Genomic DNA, 19,655 nt, shown 5'->3' on the forward strand with positions numbered 1-19,655 from the left:
TTAAGGAGAAGGAGAGGTCAGTTAAAGTTTAATGTTCAGGCAAATACATCATCCCCTCCACTTAATCAAGCAGCAGCAATTCCTAGTAGAAAGGATGGTTCTTGTCCCAGTGATAAAAAGGCAGGATTGCTCTGAGTTTTGGGAGATAAGAGGGCTCTATAAAAATTGAATGTTTTGTACTATGCTCAGCCTAAGGTAGTTTTATCTTTTGGAGGTTGGGGCACAGCCATGCCAGGCCTTGAGATGAGATGTTTATGATGGGAGATACAGCAGAGATTAGGGGTTTATGGCCACAGGGCTGGGAGCCACTGGCTGGTGGCCACAGGAGAGGGGCAGGAGCTCCTTCTGCTTTTAAACTGTGCAGGGAATTTGGGTGGCAAAGGGACTGGGTGTTGCAGAGGGACACCTGGGGTTCTGGGAAAGACCCTGTGGTTGTTTCTCACCTCACCCCAAGTACAGCATCACCATCACTTGCTCATGGTTAAGCTCTACAAAACCCATCCTTGGGGTTAAGCACAGAGCTCTGAGCCAGAGGCAGGGGCACAGCTGGCACCTCTAAAACCTGCTGTGCCCAAAGCTCTGTGTCCCTAAGGGCTTCCAGGGCTCACTCATTTTCCAGCAGGCAGCAAGCCTTCCAGAAACCTCAATGCCATCAGAAAACCTCTGGCTGTGTGGACCAGGACAGCCTGGGAGGGGGCTGAGGGCAGATGTCCCCTGTGCTGTGACTGACGAGTAGCATTTCCACTGTCACCCCTGCTCCATTCTGTTGGCTTTCCCAGACTGAAGGAAACAAGACTCTGTCTTTTCCTTTTTCAGCATCTCTGAGGCAGTTTGGGGTTTACATCTCAAGGTGTTGGTGCACCCAGCGGAGGGAGGGCTGTCCCAGACATGACAGCTACACCTCCAAGCAGTCCCCAAAAGCCACTTGCATGGAGCACCACCCCTGCCTCACAGGACCCCACCCTGAGCCCCAGGTGTGCTGTGGGTGCAGGATCCCTGCTCCAAGTTCAGCACACAGCAAGCCCCTGGAGCAGACACTCACCCAGACCACATATGGATGTTTTTCCTTTCAAAACACTTTCATTGCTGCTCCTTCCACGCCCCCATGGGGTGGGATTTCAGCCCAGGAGGAGCAGGAGCTGTTTGCCAGCCCTGCCCAGGAAAAGGAGCAGCACTGGGGAGAATGGGATGTTCCAGCAGCACCCCTACACCAGGGAGGGGTACAGCACCTTCCCCACATCACTGCCCCCTCTCTCCCTTTGCTGCCTTAAAAGGAACCAGTTATGCCCCACCAAGAACTAGTAAAAAAAAAAAAAAAATCTGGTTTGGGAAGATTTTGGATCATATAAAGATTCAAGTAGCGTTAAGTGAACTAGAAAACCATGTCCTGTACATCAGCTTATAAAATTTCTAAATAAAATTTTAAAAAAAGAAAGAAGAAAAGGTATGACATGTCAGTGCAAGGGATGAGGTGGTGCAGTGATGGCCCTCTACCCCAGGAGGCAGGGTCTGGGTGCCACCATCCCACATTCCCTTCCACCACAGCAGTGTCCCCTCATCTGTCTGTCCATCTGTCAGCAGGGGGCTGTGGCTCTAGAAGTCCTGCAGCCGTGAGATCAGGTCCTCCTTGTTCTTCAGCAGGAACTTCTCACAGGCCTCAAAGGTGGAGCAGATGTCAGAGGACAGTCCCACCACGTTGGTGGTGACGTAGTTGAGGTACCCTGGCATGGCCTGGTTGTAATAAGCCACCTGCAAGGCACAGCACAAGGTCAGCAGGAGCACAGGGGAGGGAGGAGCCTCCCCCATGGGCTGTGGGGACCCACAGCATCCACCTTGCTCATCTCCTCTGACTCTGGCCAGATGCAGAAGCCGGAGCAGAGCGTCTCGCCGCGCGTGAATTCGGCTGTGGCGGGGTGGGTGGGCAGCGTCACCGACCGAAAGGCCACCACGTAGGGGTCCCTGGGGACGAGAGAGCCCGCTGAGCTGGCACAGCTGGGGTGGCAGGGGGCAGGGCTGGGGCTGGACACTCACCCCTTGCTGCAGGGCTTCCGCCGGGATGCCAGGATAACAAAGTCCTGCGGTTTGTTCTCGTTCCTGAGCTTCTGGCTCACCACGTGGTAGATCATGTCATCATCATCCACCTTCTGGACGAGATCAGCGCGCCTGCAAGGGAAGAGGAGCTGTCACAGAAACCTGCTGTGCCCCCTGAATCTGGGCCTTACACATTTACAAACCCCAAATATTTGGGGAGACCCAAAACAGGTGTTTTCTCCAGCAAAGCGCAGCCATCAGCCCAGACAGAACCAGGGACACACAGTGAGGGTGTTAAGGCACCAGACTGGCTCCCAGGACAGCCCAGAGACATGCTGAAGCCCAGGCTGAGCCTGGGGTGTGTTTCTGGGCAGGCTGCAGCACTCACACGTAGTGGGAGTCCCACTCGTGGCGGCGCCGCAGGTTGGAGAGCAGGGAGAAGGCTCGGCCGGCCGCCACGCGCACCGACATCTCGATGCGGAACGACAGGAACCTGTCCTCCTCCAGCGTGTACATCCGCACCTGGGCAGCACAGGGCACAGCTGGGACTCCCTCCCAGGGACTGCCCCTGCTTTGGGGCCGAGGCAGAGGGGACAGGGGGTATTTAGTACCTTCTCCTTTTCTCTGGCCAGCGTCCAGTTCGCTTTGGCCACGAGCATCTTCAGCGCAGAGACGTTGTTGTAGCTCAGATAAACCTGGGGCAGGGGCAGCATGTCAGGGGCAGGAGGGGGAGCAGGAGGGGGAGCAGGAGGCAGCAGCTCCCACAAGGGACCATCCTACCTTGTTGCTGTGGTCCCAGGGCACGGAGAGTGGCACCTCAGTCTGTTTGCAGGAGACAACGTATTTTCTGCAGCAAAGGAAGAGTTTCCCTTATGAGGGGACACAAACCACTCCCAGACTGTCCCTGCACCCCAGTGCTGAACCCCCCTTCCCTCCTTCCTCCATCTCCACATCCCACTCATTTTGTTTCTCACCGGTCCAGCCGAATTTTTTTCCTAGCACTGGCTTCTCTGTACCTCCTTTCTCCATCCTGATAAATGGGAAAAGACAATTAAGTTAATAGGAAAAGGAGGATTTAAAAAAAAAAATCACACCTTTTTGGGGGTGGGTAAAACAATCAGCAAGGAAGGACTGGAAAGTGAAGCTCCCCCTTGCTTGCCAGCTGCCACCCTGGCCACGCTGCAGTGGTGGTCAGTGATTAATTGTGAGTTATTTCAGCATTGTCAGCATGCCCTGATCAAGTGATGGGCACTGGCACATGAGGGAAAACCCTTGTGGTGACTGCAAAGCTGCAAACAGACCCTGAAATATCCTACAAATGTCCTCTCCTTGGGAAAATAAGCTCCCCAAAAAAGCAGCTCATTTGGAAGAAAGTGCTAGTGTAGCATTTTAAAGTGGATGAGTGGAGGTTTAAGGGTCCCCAACTTTGGCCATGAGATTATATCCATCACAGTGGGAGGTCCTAGTTTTAAGGCATCAAAAAATCAGGGAGCTGGACAAGAGTCAGCCCAGGAGAAGCTGAGACACAAGTGTTCACTTTGCTGCTGTGATCCCATGACAGATTTCCCTAAATATTTGGATCCCAGCAAATTATGGGATTAGGATACTTTGAAAAGTAAAAAACAACCTCAACATTCCTTCCCTTAAATTAGAGAAAAGATGAGCTGGAATTTGCAGGCAATACCCTCTTAAGCCTTGCATGGCTAATACATCTCCATCTCTTGCACAGGCAAGCGGTTTATTTTATTAGTTATACTGAGCAATCAATTTAATCCACTTGCTATCGAGCAATTTCATTTCCATCATCATAAACCTGCGTTTGTTTTGCAGAGTGGGATTCCTGTGCTGCCAGGCTGGGGGCAGATGTGGGAGCCCAGGGCATACCCCTGGCCTCCTTGGGGGTCTCAAAACCCTCCTGGAAAGGGTCTCAAAGACCTCTGAGTGAGACCCTGGTGTCACAGGTGCTGAATTCTAACCCCTGGGGGAAGTTGTCAGCACAAAAAAAAATAAAAACAAGCCACAAAAATTAGTGAAGTGTAAATTAAATTGTTAAACGTAAATAAATAGGGTTTTTTTTTTTTAATGTTTATAATAAGAAATGAAGAATTTTGGGGGGGTGGACACCTTTTCCTCCTTCTTCTCCATGTCATCTGTGTTGGGTGACACGTTGGCACTCTTGGATTGGATGGAGTCAGGGCTGGACTATTTAATAAAATTGTATTGTATTGGGAAAATTTTGTAAACATGTAATACGTAGTACAAACTATATAAGATATGCCCTGCCTTCACCAGGCAGATTCCACCATGGATACCAGGCTGAGCAGACCACTGCTGGCCAGGCAAAAAGTCCCTGAGATATAAAACAATAAACAATCCTTAAAACAAAAGAAAACCATCTCCAGCAATCTCTCTTCGGCTGCTTCAGAAAAAAAAACTGGGTTTAAACCACCTTCATGTCCCTCTGGAGTAATCTCGGGGCAAAGGAAAAACCTCAGGCTAAAGCAGCTGTCCTTACCCCTGGCTCGGGTGCCAGCAGGGGCAGCGAGCGGGGATGTCCCTCCTGGTCCAGCACCACGAAGGTCATGAAGGCGCTGTTGATGTGCCTGCGGCTGATGGACATCTCCTGGCCGTAGGCCTCGGCGCAGACCCCCACCTCCATGCTGCCAGGAAGAGGGGATGAGGGAGAGAGGGCCGTGGGGAGGGTGGGAAGGGGTTCCCCCAGCCCTGGCACACACCTGTTTTTGAAGGCGTTGTTGACGATGGCTTTGAGCACCAGGCGGTCTCCGACCTGCGACGGTCCCCGAAAGTGGAACATCTCGATGGCTCTCAGCGTGGGGTGGGCGTGGCACAGGCGGCTGTGGGGACAGGTGTCACCCCCCGGCCATGGCCCCACGCCATGGCAGCCCCATGAACACACCCCGACCCCAAAAAATGTCACCCCTGGATTCCAGCCGTGAGAAGGAACAACGAGGCAACTGCAGTGAGTGTGAACCTTTCCCTGGGGTCCCTCAGCAGCACACAGCTGTGGGACTCCCTGTGCAGTGTCACCCAAGGGTGACATGCTGGGGACCATCCCTTTGGAGGATCCCTGCACTCCAGCTGTGAACAAACCCAGCCACGTGTCCCCTCCAGGCATGTCATCCCCTGAGCCTGCAGCCCTTGCCGGGTCACCTGGCTGCGATGGTGGCCACGTTCTCCATCCAGGCCATGATCTGCCCTCCGAAGGTGTTGCCCTGGTGGTTGGCGTGTGGAGGCAGCACCAGCTCCACACTCTCCACCCGTGTCCTTCCCGCCGGCACAGCCCCGCTGCCGTCCCGCGTCTCCTGCTCTGCACGGGGGGATAACAGCCTTCAGGGTGCTGTATGGCCAGCAGGACCCCCCTCCCAGAACCCCACCAGCCTCTCCCACAGCTGCCCTCCCACTGCACCAACCCCCCCAAACCTCCTGGAGGCTGGGATGGTGGGAATGATCCCTGCCCCACCACAGCCAGGCATTCCCAAACCTCCAAGTGACAATCACCACCAGCATCATGCTGGGGAAATGGGATGTCACCAGCGGGTGTCAGGGCTATTTTGGGAGCCTGGGCTGCAGGGCACAGTACCAGTTTCCTGGGAGCTGCTGGTGAGAAGGTCCTTGAGGGTGTCCTTGTGCACCAGGCGCATGCGGCGGCGCTCGGCGGCGATGCTGTACTCGATCTTCTCCTCCTCTGTCTGCGGGGCCAGCGGCTCCAGCCTCACCTGCAGAGGGATGGGGCAGGGCACAGTCCTGCTGGGGGCCAGCAGCAGCAGCAAGCAGTGCCCTCCATGCCCAGAGTGGGGCTGAGAGCCCCCACCATGCATCCCCCAAGCATGGGACAAGGGATCCTTGACCCATTAACAGCAGATGGAAAGCTGAGCCCAGCCCAGAGGCCGTTTCCTTCCAGCCTCTGTCACCCCAGCCACCAGCCACTGCTCACCTTGCTGCCCAAGGGGCCCTGTGCCACGAAGGTGGCATATGCCTTGCAGATGCTGCAGTGCTTCCCGCTGCACAGGTCTTCATAGCTCACCTGGATGCCCACCTGGGAGAGGTGAACACATAGGATTACAGCTGGGAACCGTGGGAGGATTTGGGGATTTGGCCACGTGGCTGGTGGGGACGGGCACACAGCAAGGGGGGAAGGAGCAGGGGACACACCAACCTCCATGCTGGAGTTAAAGGCTCGGTTCACTTTGGCTCTGATGTTCACAACTTGCCCAACGCTGAAAAACAGGAAGAGGAGAAACAGCGAGGGGTTACTGGAGGACAACAGTCACCAAGCAGCTCCCTCTGAGGTGCCACAACATTCCACTGGTAAGGCTGTGGTAAGGTTTCCTGGGACTGTGGGACATGCCAGATGGCCAGCAGGACACAGGGACAGCCACCCCTGAGACATGAGAGCAGTGAGATGTCACCCTGAGCAGCTGTGTGCAGGAGGTTCACCAGGTCTGGGGTGCTGCTCGAGGGGTGCAGAGGTGCCTGAGACTGACTTGGCACCCCCTCCCCTCATGGGCATGCACATTCCTGCCAGAGCAAACAGCTCCTCCAGCCTTGCATCCACTGTCCTGCACAATTGGACCAGCCACAGGGTCTCCCCACAAGCAATGGAGATGCTGGGAGATGGCAAGAGGCAGGGTCCAGCCAGGGGCATTTTACATCATTTCTTAAATGAAACATCTGCTGGCAGCAAACTGTTGCTCTTCTCTGTGCCTTCAGCAGGCTTCAGAGCACACACACAAACAACTCTGGCCCTGCAGCCTGAGCTACTCCAGACTGGCACCCATGGAATGAGCAAATTTAACTTTTCAGTGACACCAACAGCAGTGTTTACCAAATGAATTTTTAAAACAGTAATATTCCTCATTGCCCAAAAGAGGCCAGTGCCAGAAAACTCAGTGGGAAAACAAAGCCACTTCTCAAAACCAGAAAACAGGAAGAGTCAGAGTGTGCTTTGACACTTTTTGTAGCTTTTTCTACAACTGAGCTCTGTAAATGACACTCTGCACGCTGGCTCTGGCTGGAGCAGGAGTGGCAGGAGCTGGTGCCTCTGGCTGTCCCCCAGCACGGACCCCAGGCTGGTGACATCCAGAACGTTAGCAGGGTTATGTGAGCAGCCTCTGCTGCCATGCCATGCCACGTCAGTGGGGTTAAGGCTCCCAACTCACGGCAGTGCTGTGCTAGGCTGGCTGCTCTAGGGCCAAACACGTCCGTACCCGACACCGCTCCTCCCGTCCCGCTGCCCAGCAGGGCTTACAGATGGCTGGCTGGGCAGAAAGAGAAAGCAAACGTGGGGACAGGGTTAGAGGCCATGGAAGCAGCCAGATGGATGCTCTGGATGGGTTTGTGTGACGGGCATGCAAGGGCAAGGGGCCAGGCAGGCAGACTGGCAGCCCCACGTGTCTATATATAGCCCCAAAAATGCTTTATCTTCTCTGTGCTTATCAAACAGTAGAAGCCAGAGCCATAAATGCCACACCAAGCCCCACTTAAGGGTATGTGTGATCCTCTCCAGAGGTTGCTCTTCCACACAGCAGGATGAAGGATGGGGACAATCTGCTGCCCAGCCAGTGAGTTTTAAGCCAGATATAATTTGGGGTCTCTTTTGTGCCCTCAAGTGCCTCCAGCTCCTCACTGCCTCTCCCCCACAGTGCAAGGGCAGCAGAAAGAACAAACAGCTGCGTGAGGAGATCTGACACAAAACTCCTCCACCTTCCAACAGCTCTGCAGGAAATCCTTGCCAGGCCCCTTGCTCGGAGCCTTAAGCTGGACCACAGCAAGTGGGATCTGAGCCAGGAGCAGCACAAACTCCCTGCCCTCTTGGAGCAGTGCCCAGCTCACCCCAGAGGAGGGACAAATGCTTTGCAGGGCTTGATGTAATGCTGTGGAATGGCCTTGGGTCTGTTCTTCCCTGCTCCTGAAACTCAGGAGGGTTGAGAAAAGTGTCCCAGGAAAAGCTGTCCCAGGAGCAGGGTATGGGCCCCAGTGATGCTCTGCACCATGGCTGCACCACATGCCCACACTGTGGATTTGCCATGGAGCTGAGCCCCAGGGCAATAGGGACCTCATGTCAGAGGGCTAAAGTGTGAGTTCAGCATTTCCTGGGAATGACAGTAAAACACAAGAGTGAGTCAGACCTCTCAGTGCCAAACAGATCAGCTGACAGCCAGGGACCCCAGTGCCAGCCCTGGGTGCCCACACTGGTGCCTGCCCCAGCAGGCAGAGCTGCACAGTATGGATCTTGTGCTGCATGGATCCATACGTATAGCAAGGCAGGAACTGCTGGGCAGCATGGATCCTATACTGCATGGATCCTATACAGCATGGCAAACCCCCATGCAGCCCCCTGGAATGGTACCCAGGTGGGAACAGACAGGCACAGGGGTGTGGGGGCTCTCAGAGATGAGTAAAGGTGGGTGGCAATACCTGGGCTTACTGAGGGTACAAAAGGAGGACAATGCTGGGTGGGAATGGTCTCAATATTGGGAGCCTGTGGAGGATGAGGACGGAACCTTGGGAGGCTTTTTGTCCCCTCAGGTCAGGAGAAACTTTGTCTCTTGAAAAAGGATATCCCAAATGCTGCCTGAATCAGAGGGGGCACCTCTGTGGGGCTGCACCAGGGGATGCCAGGACCAGCCTGGGATGGAATTTTGACCAGGCAATGCCCAGCCTGATGCATCTCCCAAAGCTGGGAGGTCCCACGTCCCCCAGCACCCGCTGGGTGGGTGAACCCCACCACGCCTCAGCCACCCACACGGCCGCTCCAGAGGCACGATTTGCAAGAACTGAGTTTTCCAGAACACTAAATCAGAGCTGTTTCCTGAACAAAGCCAGGGAGGAGCTGGCGTTGGGGGAAATACCGGGAAGCCAACGCAGCAGGATCTCCCCAGGCGACCAGACAGCGGATAAATCAGAGCAGACAGTCCCTCCACAGCTCTGCAGCACAGGCTGAGCTCCAGCCCCTGGCTGCCCTGTGAGCCTGGCACTGCCACCACACCTCCTCTCCCAGGAGCACTGCTCCAGCTCCAGCTCCAGCTCCTGTCCACGCTGCAGCTGGCAGATGGGAAAAACCCCCGCGCATGCCCTGCGGTGGGGAGTATTTACCTAATGGTGTGCTCAAAATAGATATCATCCATGGAAGCTGTGACGCACGGGCAGCCGGCGTGTCTCTCGGCTGGAAAGGAAAAACAAACTGCATCAGCAAGCTGCAGCAATGTGCTGAGGGTGAGAGGGGCACCAGGGCTCCTCTGGCCCAGCTGGTGACACCGGTGACACTCAGCCAGGGTCCCTTCCCTGCTGATGCCCGCTGCTGTGTTTGCACACAGAGTGGGATTTGGGGTTTTTCCTCTCACAGCACTGTGGGTTTGCAGATGTTTAATGGTTTGGAGGGTGTGCTGGTACTTGCTTTCCTTCTATGAGTTTGCATCTGTGGAGTTGCACCAGCAGCTGATTCCATCTCCCCATAAACAGCAAATATTTCAAAGCCGCTCTGCCGGTGCGGCTTTCCCTTGGGACCCCAGGAACCTCAGGCTGCAAAACTGCTCTGGGGGCCTCGTCCAACTGCAGAACTGCACCCATTTCCCTGTCATAACCTCCCCTCGCTTGGCTGAGTTGATGAGCTCCCTGCTGAGTGCAGGAGCTCAGCCCACTCCAACTGCTGCTGGATGCCAGGGGTGCCACCAGCCCGATCTCCCCATGCCCTGCACACCAGGCAAAGAAAAGTGCAGCATTACAAATGAAGCAGGCAGGGATTTTGATCTGTCCCCAAGCCAGCATGCATGCTGCAGTGCACGTCTCCTCCCCTTCTTGTCCTGCTCCTGTTTGCTCTCTAATTACTCAGCAAAATGGCATGACGTGTGTCCCCAGCTGGCGTCACTCCGAGGCACGGTGCTGGCTGCCAGGGATGCTGCAGATGGGCTGGCTCCTGGGGATGCTGCCCGGTGCCGGCAGCCCAGCAGGATGAGGGCAGCGGAGGGAGGGGATGGCTCACCGGAGAGGCAGGCGGCCGTGTCGATCCATTTGAGCAGCTGGCCGGTGCTGAGCTCGCCGCGGTGGTTGGTGTGGCAGGGCAGCACCAGCTGGCTCATCTGCACCTCGGTGGGGTTGCGGTAAGCCGAGGGGCTCGCCAAGGGGCTCGCCATGGCCCCCGGCGCCTCCTCCCGCTCCTCTGGCTCCCCGGCACGGCGTGGAGAGGTCGAGCCCTGTGGGGCACAAAAGCGGCGTTTTACCCAAATGGGAAGCAAATCCCCTGGGAGAACAGTGACACGTGAAGATGCTCCCCACATAGAGCCGGGAGAAGCTCAGCCCTGCACGCCCTTGGACACCAACAAACCCACCCAGCCCTTGCCAAAGACAAGGTGCTGGCAGCCTAAAGGGAAAAAACCCTCTAAAAATAAAGCTCCGTAGGGGGTTACTCCAAGTTTTCGAGCCATTTATCACCTAACCCCATTGCGCCCTCCCAAACACCACGGAAAACCCCTCCCAAAGTTAAACACTCTTCTGGGAAGGAATTTTTTTCCCTGACATCTTCATTTTATAGGGTGCTGCAGAACAGGGTAGGTTTGCTTTCCTGGGGCACACCTGCCACCAACACCCCCCTTTCACCAAAGGAAGCGCTGGAAGCTCTGTGGTACAAGCAGCAGAGGAGGAGCACCCTCAGTTTGGGGTTGTTGGGGCAGTAAAATCAGTTCCTTGCTGGTTTGTCCCTTTGCTGGGCACATTTTCCCTGGCAGCCCGGTGGGGAGCAGGGTGGGAGGAGAGGAGGTGTGGCGGTGTTGGCAGGGAAAACAGCTGGTGGGAGATGTCAAGCGAGTCGTGTTACACAAGGGGTGAACTCAGTTAGCCCGGTGAGTAACTGAGGAGACACGAGGAGCTGTCTGGGCTCCGTCACAGCCCTTCCTTCCGCTTTCTGCTCCCGCTGCAGCTCCTGCGCCCGGCGCTTGTTGCGAGAGTCCCACCGCAGCGGCTTCTCTGCCCTCTGCTCTGCCCTGATTCTTTTAAAGATGGGTTTATGCTGAAAATGAAGCTTTCCCGACTGCCTTGAGCTCGCTGGCTCTCAGAATAGCATTTTTCTCCAGCGGGTCTAACCTCTGTTTCCATAGCTACTGGTACACGACATCCCGGGAGCGGCACAAACCTCGCCCCAGCAGAGCCGGCAGCGAGCGCACCGAGCCCGGTCGATGGCAGAGGAGTCCCCATCCCACAGTGACACCGACCCCTGGCCTCCAGAGCCCCTCCAGAAACCTCCAAACCCCTCTGTGAACCTCCCGGCTGCTTCCCGGCACGCAGAGCCGCCTACACGAGTAGCACAGAGCTATTTTGGGAAGCCAGAGTACGAGCCAGCAATGCAAAGAGCTCCAAAGCCGCCTGCTGCAGAGTGAGCAGACAGCCCGGCCCGAGATCCCGCCGGGCATTTTCCCGGCCTTTGGCAGCTCTGAGTTTTAGGGAAGAAGCTGCTAACCGTGGGAAGAGCCCTGGCCCTGCGGTAGCCAGCATGAGGCTGGGGATGCTGATGGAGAGGGGATGCTGATGGGGAGGGGATGCAGCCAGGTCCGGTGCAGGGCTGGGAGCAGCTCCTGGCAGAGCCTGGGTGCAGCCAGGTCCGGTGCAGGGCTGGGAGCACTCCTGGCACAGCCTGGCACAGCCTGGCACAGCCTGGGTTAGTATCCGGCGGCACAACCAGGAGCCACGGGTTAGTTGCACGGCACGGGGGGTACCTGGAGGCCATTGCAACAGAAGCTCAAGATGTCTTCAGGGACTATAATATTCCCCTTGACCATTTTTAAGAGACACCTGGAAAGGAGAAGAGTGGCTCTGGTTATGGCAGGATTGGCAGAGATTGGGGTGGCTGTTTCCTGGTGGGAACAAGGCAGTGTGTGTGGCAGGTTGTCACACCCTGTCCCCACAGCCCTTGCTGACATCCCTCCCCACACCACTGACCCCTCTCAGCACCTATCAGGGGCCTGTCAGAGCTGAAACGGAGAAGGGCAGACCTGGGGCAGGTGCCTGCCATTCCATGGGGGTCAGGTCCCACGCTCACCAGCCCAGATGAAAGAATCCCAGCTATTTTGGGGAGCTGGACCAAGCATACGTTGCAGGGCCGTGGCCAACCCCTCAGTCAGTGACGCTGTCAGTGCTTCCCGTGTTGCTACATGTGACAGAGGACTGTGCCTTGAAGCTCCCCTGGCCAGAGCAGTGACACCGTTGCAGTCACAAGACAGCCCGGGGCATATTTTTGGCAGCAGGCAGGGCTCAGGCTGCCATGGGTGGTACTGGGGACAGCAAATGGGAAACACTTGACTCCAGCAATGCTGCCGTGCCCTGCTCCAGCCCCTCTGCTTTCGAAGCCCTGGCATTCCACAAGGGCATTGTGTGTCCTTGGGTGCCTGCAGGCTGTGTCCCAGCTGGACATTGTAGTGGCATTGCAAGGAAAAGCAGTGTGGGAGCTGCAGCAAAAACAAGTGGAAGAGGCTTCATATTTACAGTTTGCTTTCAAACACAACACTGCCAGGCCCTTGCCATACTCCCAGTTTCCCAGCACACATCCCTCTCCCATGCAGGAAAATCCAGGCTGCTGGAGATAGCAGCTCTTTTCCCAATGTGTGGGATTAAAAAAGTGGAAGCTGTATATTTGCTTCCTGCACCATCAGGAGCTGGGGCATCACACAGAGTGGTCAGTACCAAACAAGACACAAACAGCACTGCTGAGCCTCTCACAGCCTCCCACCCCTGCCCCAGCAGCACTGGGTTTTGCTTTCCCTGGCCCCATGACTTTTTCCCTAGTCCCATGACCTCCCCAGGCTTGTTATTGAGGTTTGGGAGCTTCCTGATGTCTCACCTGCCCTTGCAAGGACCCGGTGCAAGAGTTACTCTCCTGTTTAACAGGATGGGTTTGTGCCCAGCTGCAGACACGAGGCGGTGGCTGGGGGTGGTCCTGCTCCACCCCGCAGCCCCAGCCAACAGCACCAGAGGGACATTCCTTGGAAACCCAAACCTGCCGCTGGCTTTGCAATCGTGTCACCTTGTCCCCTGGGTTGCGTTAGCAGAAGGAGGGGGCGAAAACACCCGGAGCTGTCTGCTTTGCATCCTCCCCCTGCTCTTTCCCAGGCACTCAGCCCACGCCCCCTCCCCGGGGCAGGGGAGCGCCCCGGCCGCGCTCCGGAGACCCGGAGCCATCAGCCAGAGGGTATTTATGGAGTATTTGTTATCGACACCAAGCGAGCAAGTGTCTGTCCTCATTAGAATCTTCAGCCTCACTCAGCTGTCACATTTTTAAAGCTGTTGACTGATGCAGCCCTCGGGTCACTATGGCAACGGGATGCAGTACCCAGGTGATGATGCTCTTACTCTGTCACCCCTCGAGTGACCCACTTCTACCCCCCCCAAAAAAAAAAAAAAAAAAAAAAGTTTGCGTTAGAGAAAAAAATCCCTTCCAGCAGAATGTTTTGCTTGCCTCCTGCCACGCTTACTTCCTGTGCTGCCGAAGAGCCCACAGAGCAAACTAGAGAAGACACAGAGAGGAAAACACACCAACAACCCTGCAAATACTGGAGAGAGAGACCCCACAGCTCTTCTATACCCTGGCAGAGGGGTGTCCCATAGCACCAAAACACCCATAAGCTCCAGGGAAGATTTCTTCTGTGAAGTTCAGTGCTGGTGTCTTCAGAAATCACCAGGGGACCACCACTGTGCATGAACCTCCACTACAAGCCCTCGTGGGTGCTGCAGCTCCCTGGGATGATGCTGGGCAGAGATGCAGGAGAACAGTGGTTCCCTCAAGTCCTTGAGCCCACTGAAAGCAGGGTGTTTGCTTCAGCCATTCCCAAGACAGTGGATGAGAGGGAGAGACAATGGTGAAAGTGGGGTAGGGATCCCAAGTGCTGGGTTTGGGGCAGGTCTGGGCAAAGCAGGGCAGCCTCACACCCTGAGCCATCCTCACCTGCGTTCAGAGCTCTCTCACTACCCCATCTCTCAAATACCTAATTCCCATTTTCCCTCACCTGGCTCTGTCTCCTACCCTTCACTCCAGCCCTGTAACCTTACCCCTCCCTGGAAATATTTAAATTAAAAAGAGGGAGATGGTGGGGAAGAAAGCGGCGACAGTGAAGTTCTCATGGTGGATTATTGGTGTATAATTGAGCAATATCCATGGTAACAAGCAAATCTGCACGCGTTAAAAAATTAACCTGACCTACTTTGGGAAATTCTGCCATCTCAACAGGGCAGTGAAGGCTGTCCATCCCCTGAGACCTGGCCTGCCAGTCCCACTGCCAGCAGCAGAAAAGCGCTGCTGGAAGTGGCACTGGAGATGTCCAGCACAGCTTAGCCCCATCACCCCATGCACATCAGGATGGAGCAGGATCCCCAGCGTGAGAGCTGCTGCTCAGGACGTGGCCCCACTGGGACAAGAGGGACTGCCAGGTCTCAGCATGGTGAGGAAACACAGCAGCTCCCTGCAGTGGGTCTCAGTGGGACCTCAGGAGGGTGGCCAGCCCAGAAGGAAGGCCAGGATACACTGCAAGTGGGACCACACATCACATTTCTTTAGAGTTCATGGAGAAAAGCAAGGTATGTGGCCAGGAAAGGGCAAACCAAGGGTCAAAGGCAAGAGTGAGGCGCAGGATGACTCCTCTTACAAGGAGCTGATGGTTTTTCAGCCATCACCCATGGGAAAGCTTCAGGGTGAGCACAGCAGGGACACCTCCAGCACCCTCACATCCCTCTCCACCATAGGGTGAAGCATCCCCAGCCTGGCCATGCCCACAGCCCCATCCATACCCTTGCCCGAGTGCTCCCTGCAGCTCCCATGAGGCTCCCAGGAAGGCTGGTGCCGATTTGCTGGCACAGGGACGAAGTTCCCCAGGGAGTGTCCCGGGGGACAAAGGTCTGGCTCCAGTGCAGGGGGAGAACAAAGCCATATGTCACCTCAGTGCAGCTGCAAACACTGCCAGGCCCAAAATTCACACGCATGGGGACACCCAACAGCACCGCCCAGCCCAGGCACCTTTGCCCTGCCACCCACGGTGTTCCCAGGGAGGAGACTGCCATAACATCAACACAACCACGTTTCAGGCCACCAAGCTGGAAACCACCAGAGTGGAGACCAAGCTGGTGCAAAGCTCTACACCCTGGTGGTCTTAACTCTGTACTCTCCACAGTGGGAAGACCATGGTTGAGACCACTGGGGTGGAAAACACAGGTGAACACCTTGGTGACATGGTCACCATGGCCAAGACCACCTCATTTGAGGTTACTGGGGTGGAGACCACCATGGCATTGTGCCACCCACACTGCCTCTGCCAGCCCCAGTGCATCCACGCCGCCACCATTCCCAGCAGCCCTGTATATCCCAAATATCTGCCCCTGTTCTGAAAAGAAGCTGATTCAAGCCAAAGCCCTCAGAACTCCTGCTGTCACACCCAGAAAGACCCGGAGGGGGTTGATATTCCCAGCTCTCGCCCGCTGTCCCCGCTGCAGCCGGAGGATGCCACGTCCCCATGGACACGTCGCCAGTGCCGACCACGATGGAGCAGCAGCACAGCTCGCTGCAAACCCCAAAGGCAAGAAAGCATCACCCGGGTGGGCAGGGGGTCACAAGAGCCTTTCACTCCACATCTTCCCCCTGAAAGAGCCGCCCAGCGCCCATGCAAGCCATAACAAGCCGCCGCTCCACCGCCAGGAGTGCAAGTATGCACAGCAGCTGCCGTTCACCCAACCCTGGGGTTCCCCCCATCGTGCCCAGCTCCCCCCAGCCCTCACCTCAGCCAGAAGAAGCTGAGCATTTGCGGGAGGTGCTGAGGCGACGGCTGGCTCGGAGGAGAAGCGTCCGGACACCTGCGGGCGCGGGCGTCGAGGCCGGGCTGGCTGGGAGCCCTGGGACGGGGCCAGCGCACACCCCCTCCGCTTCCTTAAATACGGACACGCAGAACTTTTCTTAAGGTAGCGCTTGGCAGATCTGCGCTCGCCTGGAAAATGGCCGGCGCTCGGGATGCTGGCTCGGGATGCAGCCGGGAATGTGTCGGGATGGTTGCAGAGCCGGGAAGAGCCGGGGAGAGCAAGGGAGGCACCAGCAGCTCTGCGGAGCGGGGTGCTGCTGCTTCCTTCATCCCTCTCCAGAGAGCAGCTCCTGCCCTGAGATCCCCTCCCCAGCCCACTCATCATCCTCCTCTCCCCCCATCACCTCAGCGAGGGGCACTCAGTTAAACCTACCTGATAATATCAGTATTTTCCCCACAGCCCCAGGTGCCGACACCAAGCTCGATGTCCGGAAAAGCCTCGGCAAAACTTCTCCAAAGCCAATCCAACACACACTGCTGCCTTTGAAAGGGCTTGACAAGGCTTGTCACAAAACTCCCCCCTTTCTTTTTTAGACAAGGAAATAAAATGCAAACTGCCGTGTCACCGCATTAATGACTATTGGGTGTAGCTGTATTTGATTTGCACACTTTTACAAGTGAATCTTGGTAATCAACCGACAAGAGTTTGATCAAAGCTCTTGGCAGGCACCGGCAGCACAAGTATTGCCACTGGATTGCCAGCAGAGAAATAATTAAGCAATTTCAACAGGAAATAAGGCCCCACTCTTTTTTCGGTAAATGAGAATAACAAAGCACTGACGCAAGACAAAAGCCCCTGCCTTAGCCACCTAAATTTTAGGCTGGTTTTGGAAAACGTTCATCAAAGCCCTAGACCCAGGCAGAGGGGATGTGGAACAGCTGGATACCTCTGCAAGGGCTGGGCCGGGTGGAGGTGGGGCTCTGCTCAGGGTGATGACCCCCTGAGGGGGTTTGGAGCCTTTGGGGGATGGAGAAAGCAGCGCTGCATTGCACCAGGTGATTGATCCGATTATGGTGATGGAGATTCTCTCTGGAAGAAGATTGTTGCCTGAGGACTTTAACCCCACTGAGCATTCACTGCTCAGCTACTTGGATAAAATCTGCATTCTTCATTCCAGGAGCAGCAACAGAGAGGCCCTTCCACCCTGCACAACGCCTTCCATGCCTTGTAGGTGCCTTATGCGATTAAAACACATCGTTTCAGAAAATAACATTTCCTTTAAAGCATTGTCTTTTGGGACAGCAAATAAGATATTTCTCACCAGGATGGTTTTCTACCCACTTGCCCTGCAAACCAGATCGCAGCGAGCATCCTCCAGAACATCTCCCCACCTTTAGCACGGAGGCCCCTGGCCAGGGAGCTCTTCAGGGATCTCTCCCTCCCTCCTTAGGACTGTTTGTTTCTGCAGCCAGAGATTAGGATCAAAAGTTTTGTTCCGTACAGCAAAACCGATTCTTCCCACTCGTCAGAGTCAGAGGGAGCAGCATAATTAGGAACACTTCAGATGCTTGACCCACGCTCGAGCCTCCAAACAAAAGTTGCAAGGAGAGGGCTGATGTTTTCCAGGCCCAATTAGCATAATGTTGTAATTCCCGAGCTCTCAGGCTGCCTGCATCCCTTCGCCCCGGCCGCCCAGCGAGCGCACTCCGGCACCAGCTCCCTCCTTCTGATCCATCACCATATGCCCGTCTTTTACAGTTCTTTGGTGCGTGATGCTCAGAGAGTGGATAATTAGCTAAATGAATTAATTGACATTCATACTTGTAATTAGCAGCCGGTTACAGGCAGCTATTCTCCTTGGGACGGCTAAAATTTCTCAGGGATTGGTGTTAAAACACTGGAAAATCGTTCGGGGTAAATAGCGAGGGGTGCTGATGGCGCCCGGGTTCGGGGCTGCGAGAGGCGCAAACAAGCCCGTGCAAAAGCAGATTGGGCTGTGGAACGTGCTGGATATGCCGCTGCTGCTCGGGAGGAGGAGAACTTTGCAGTTTCGGGAGAAATCCGGGCCAGATGGGCGGCCTCCAGCCGGCGGCTCCCACCAGCTCCCGGCTAACCCTTTCCACCCCCAGCTACCGGAGAGCTCGCAGCGAGGGGCTGCTCATGCACTGCAAGGGGAATTGGATGTCGTGAGTGTTAATTAAACCATTAATTACTGCTGAGCGGGAAAAAAAAAAAATGACCTATTGGTTTTATCGCTTCTTGGAGTAGTTGGGAGGATGAATTGCTCAGGGGTTTGGCAGTGGGTGAAAGAGGCTGAGGTGTGAGGTGGATTTTTGTTGAAATGTAGGTTTTCTCAGATTTTAAGGGGATGGTGCTGATGCAGCCACAGCTAATCCCAGCACTCTGTGAGGTGGAGTGGGACCCACACTAAGAACAGGGTTAATGGAGACTGAGACCCCAACTCTCCTGTACTGCTGAGAGACCAGGGGCTTGGACAGGCTTCCAGGTGTCCCAAACTGCCCTTAGCAGGATCCCATTCCCAGCCACGGGGTGCAGTCATCACCCACAATCTGCACCCACAGCCCCTGAGAAGAGATGTGCACAGACCCCACACTCCCAGAATGTAGCGAGGGTGGGTGAGCTGAAGATCTCTTTTCCCTGGAAAAGGTCCCCAAAACCTTGGCACCAATGGGAAGAAGGGAGGGCAGCACACATGCACCGCCATACAAATGGCTCGTTATGAAGAAAAGGAGAAAAAGTGATACTAATGCACTTCATAAATCAAACTCTCATGTCTTGCTGCATCAGGAGCTCTGCACCACCAGGGAGGAGAGCCTGGGCTGGGAATACAAAGGACACCAGGGAGAATGAGCCCTCCAGCACTCAAGGACCAGCACTGGGGTGCCCTGCCCTGCACCACGCTCTCATCCTGACAGGCTGTGCTGCCCACGGCAGCTGCAGCAGCCCTGGCTGGCACAGAGGCAGAGGGTGGTAGGACAGGGTGATAAACTGGCACCCCACGAGCCTGGGTCTCCCTCAGAGCAGGGCTCTCCCACAGCTCCTGGCACGGGATCAGGGCTGCATCACTCTGCCAGGAGTCCTGTTCTTGGCTCCTCCAAGCTATCAGAGCTTCAGATTTCCCTGCCAGAGCCTGGAGTCTAAAGCCTGGGGAAAGGGACAAAAAAAAAGCCAGTCTCAGGAGAGAGGTAGCGGGAAAGGCTGGGCCAAGGAGCTGTCATGTCACCCCCTCAGCTACTACACACCCCAGTACATTCTCAAACACACTGCACAAGCAGGGAGGCTAATTTTTCTTTAGCTGCAGGCAAAAAAAAAAAAAAAATCAATTACAAGGTAACCTATTTTTCAACTTCTCCATTGGTATTTACTTAATTTCAAGGCCGGCTTGCCTACCCTGCCAGGGAGAGGATGAGGGAGGCTGTGTGCCATGGGGCTGAGCCAGGCTCTGGCTCGCTGTGGGGTTTTGTTTGGTTTGAATTGAGATACCAAAGCTCAGAGTAATGAGGGTTTGTTTAAACGGGACAGCATGTGACATGGGCACCCAGGCAGAGCCCAGCCTGACGGGGATGGGGAGCACCAGGGGTTCCCTGGGCAGCAGGAAAAGGCAGTGGGAAGCAAGACTTTCTGGAGAAGGTTCGGGAGGTGCTGGTGGACAGGAACAGCAAGGGGACAGGAATAGCCCCAGGTGTCCACAGGAGCAGGCAGAATCCCAAGGAATCTGCAGGGACAGGAGCACTCAGGGGGTACATGAGGACAGGGCCATGCCAGGACAGTCTGTGAACACTTGGACATCTGGAAGGGTTACACAGGACACCCGT

The 19,655-nt window shown here is 55.6% G+C and overlaps 1 protein-coding gene across 11 annotated transcripts in view; it reads right to left on the minus strand.

Moving 5' to 3' along the window:
• Positions 1-19,655, minus strand: part of ACOT11 (acyl-CoA thioesterase 11) — a 25,149-nt gene continuing 5,494 nt past the window's right edge. Inside the window, exons 1-18 of one of the 11 annotated variants that reach the window (XM_079313493.1) lie at positions 15,802-15,989; positions 11,760-11,835; positions 10,034-10,244; positions 9,148-9,217; positions 7,260-7,310; positions 6,209-6,269; positions 5,987-6,088; positions 5,633-5,768; positions 5,203-5,359; positions 4,767-4,886; positions 4,547-4,691; positions 3,006-3,061; positions 2,812-2,878; positions 2,643-2,726; positions 2,420-2,553; positions 2,032-2,163; positions 1,833-1,959; positions 1-1,749 (exon numbers count right to left, since the gene is read on the minus strand). In XM_079313493.1, the coding sequence (XP_079169619.1) occupies positions 1,594-1,749; positions 1,833-1,959; positions 2,032-2,163; positions 2,420-2,553; positions 2,643-2,726; positions 2,812-2,878; positions 3,006-3,061; positions 4,547-4,691; positions 4,767-4,886; positions 5,203-5,359; positions 5,633-5,768; positions 5,987-6,088; positions 6,209-6,269; positions 7,260-7,310; positions 9,148-9,217; positions 10,034-10,244; positions 11,760-11,835; positions 15,802-15,824 (1,908 nt within the window). In that variant the 5' untranslated portion in view covers positions 15,825-15,989 and the 3' untranslated portion in view covers positions 1-1,593. The other 10 variants (XM_079313489.1, XM_079313495.1, XM_079313494.1 and 7 more) reach the window with 10 other exon arrangements.

Source organism: Erithacus rubecula (assembly GCF_903797595.1).
Source record: "Erithacus rubecula genome assembly, chromosome: 10".
Lineage (NCBI taxonomy): Eukaryota > Metazoa > Chordata > Aves > Passeriformes > Muscicapidae > Erithacus > Erithacus rubecula.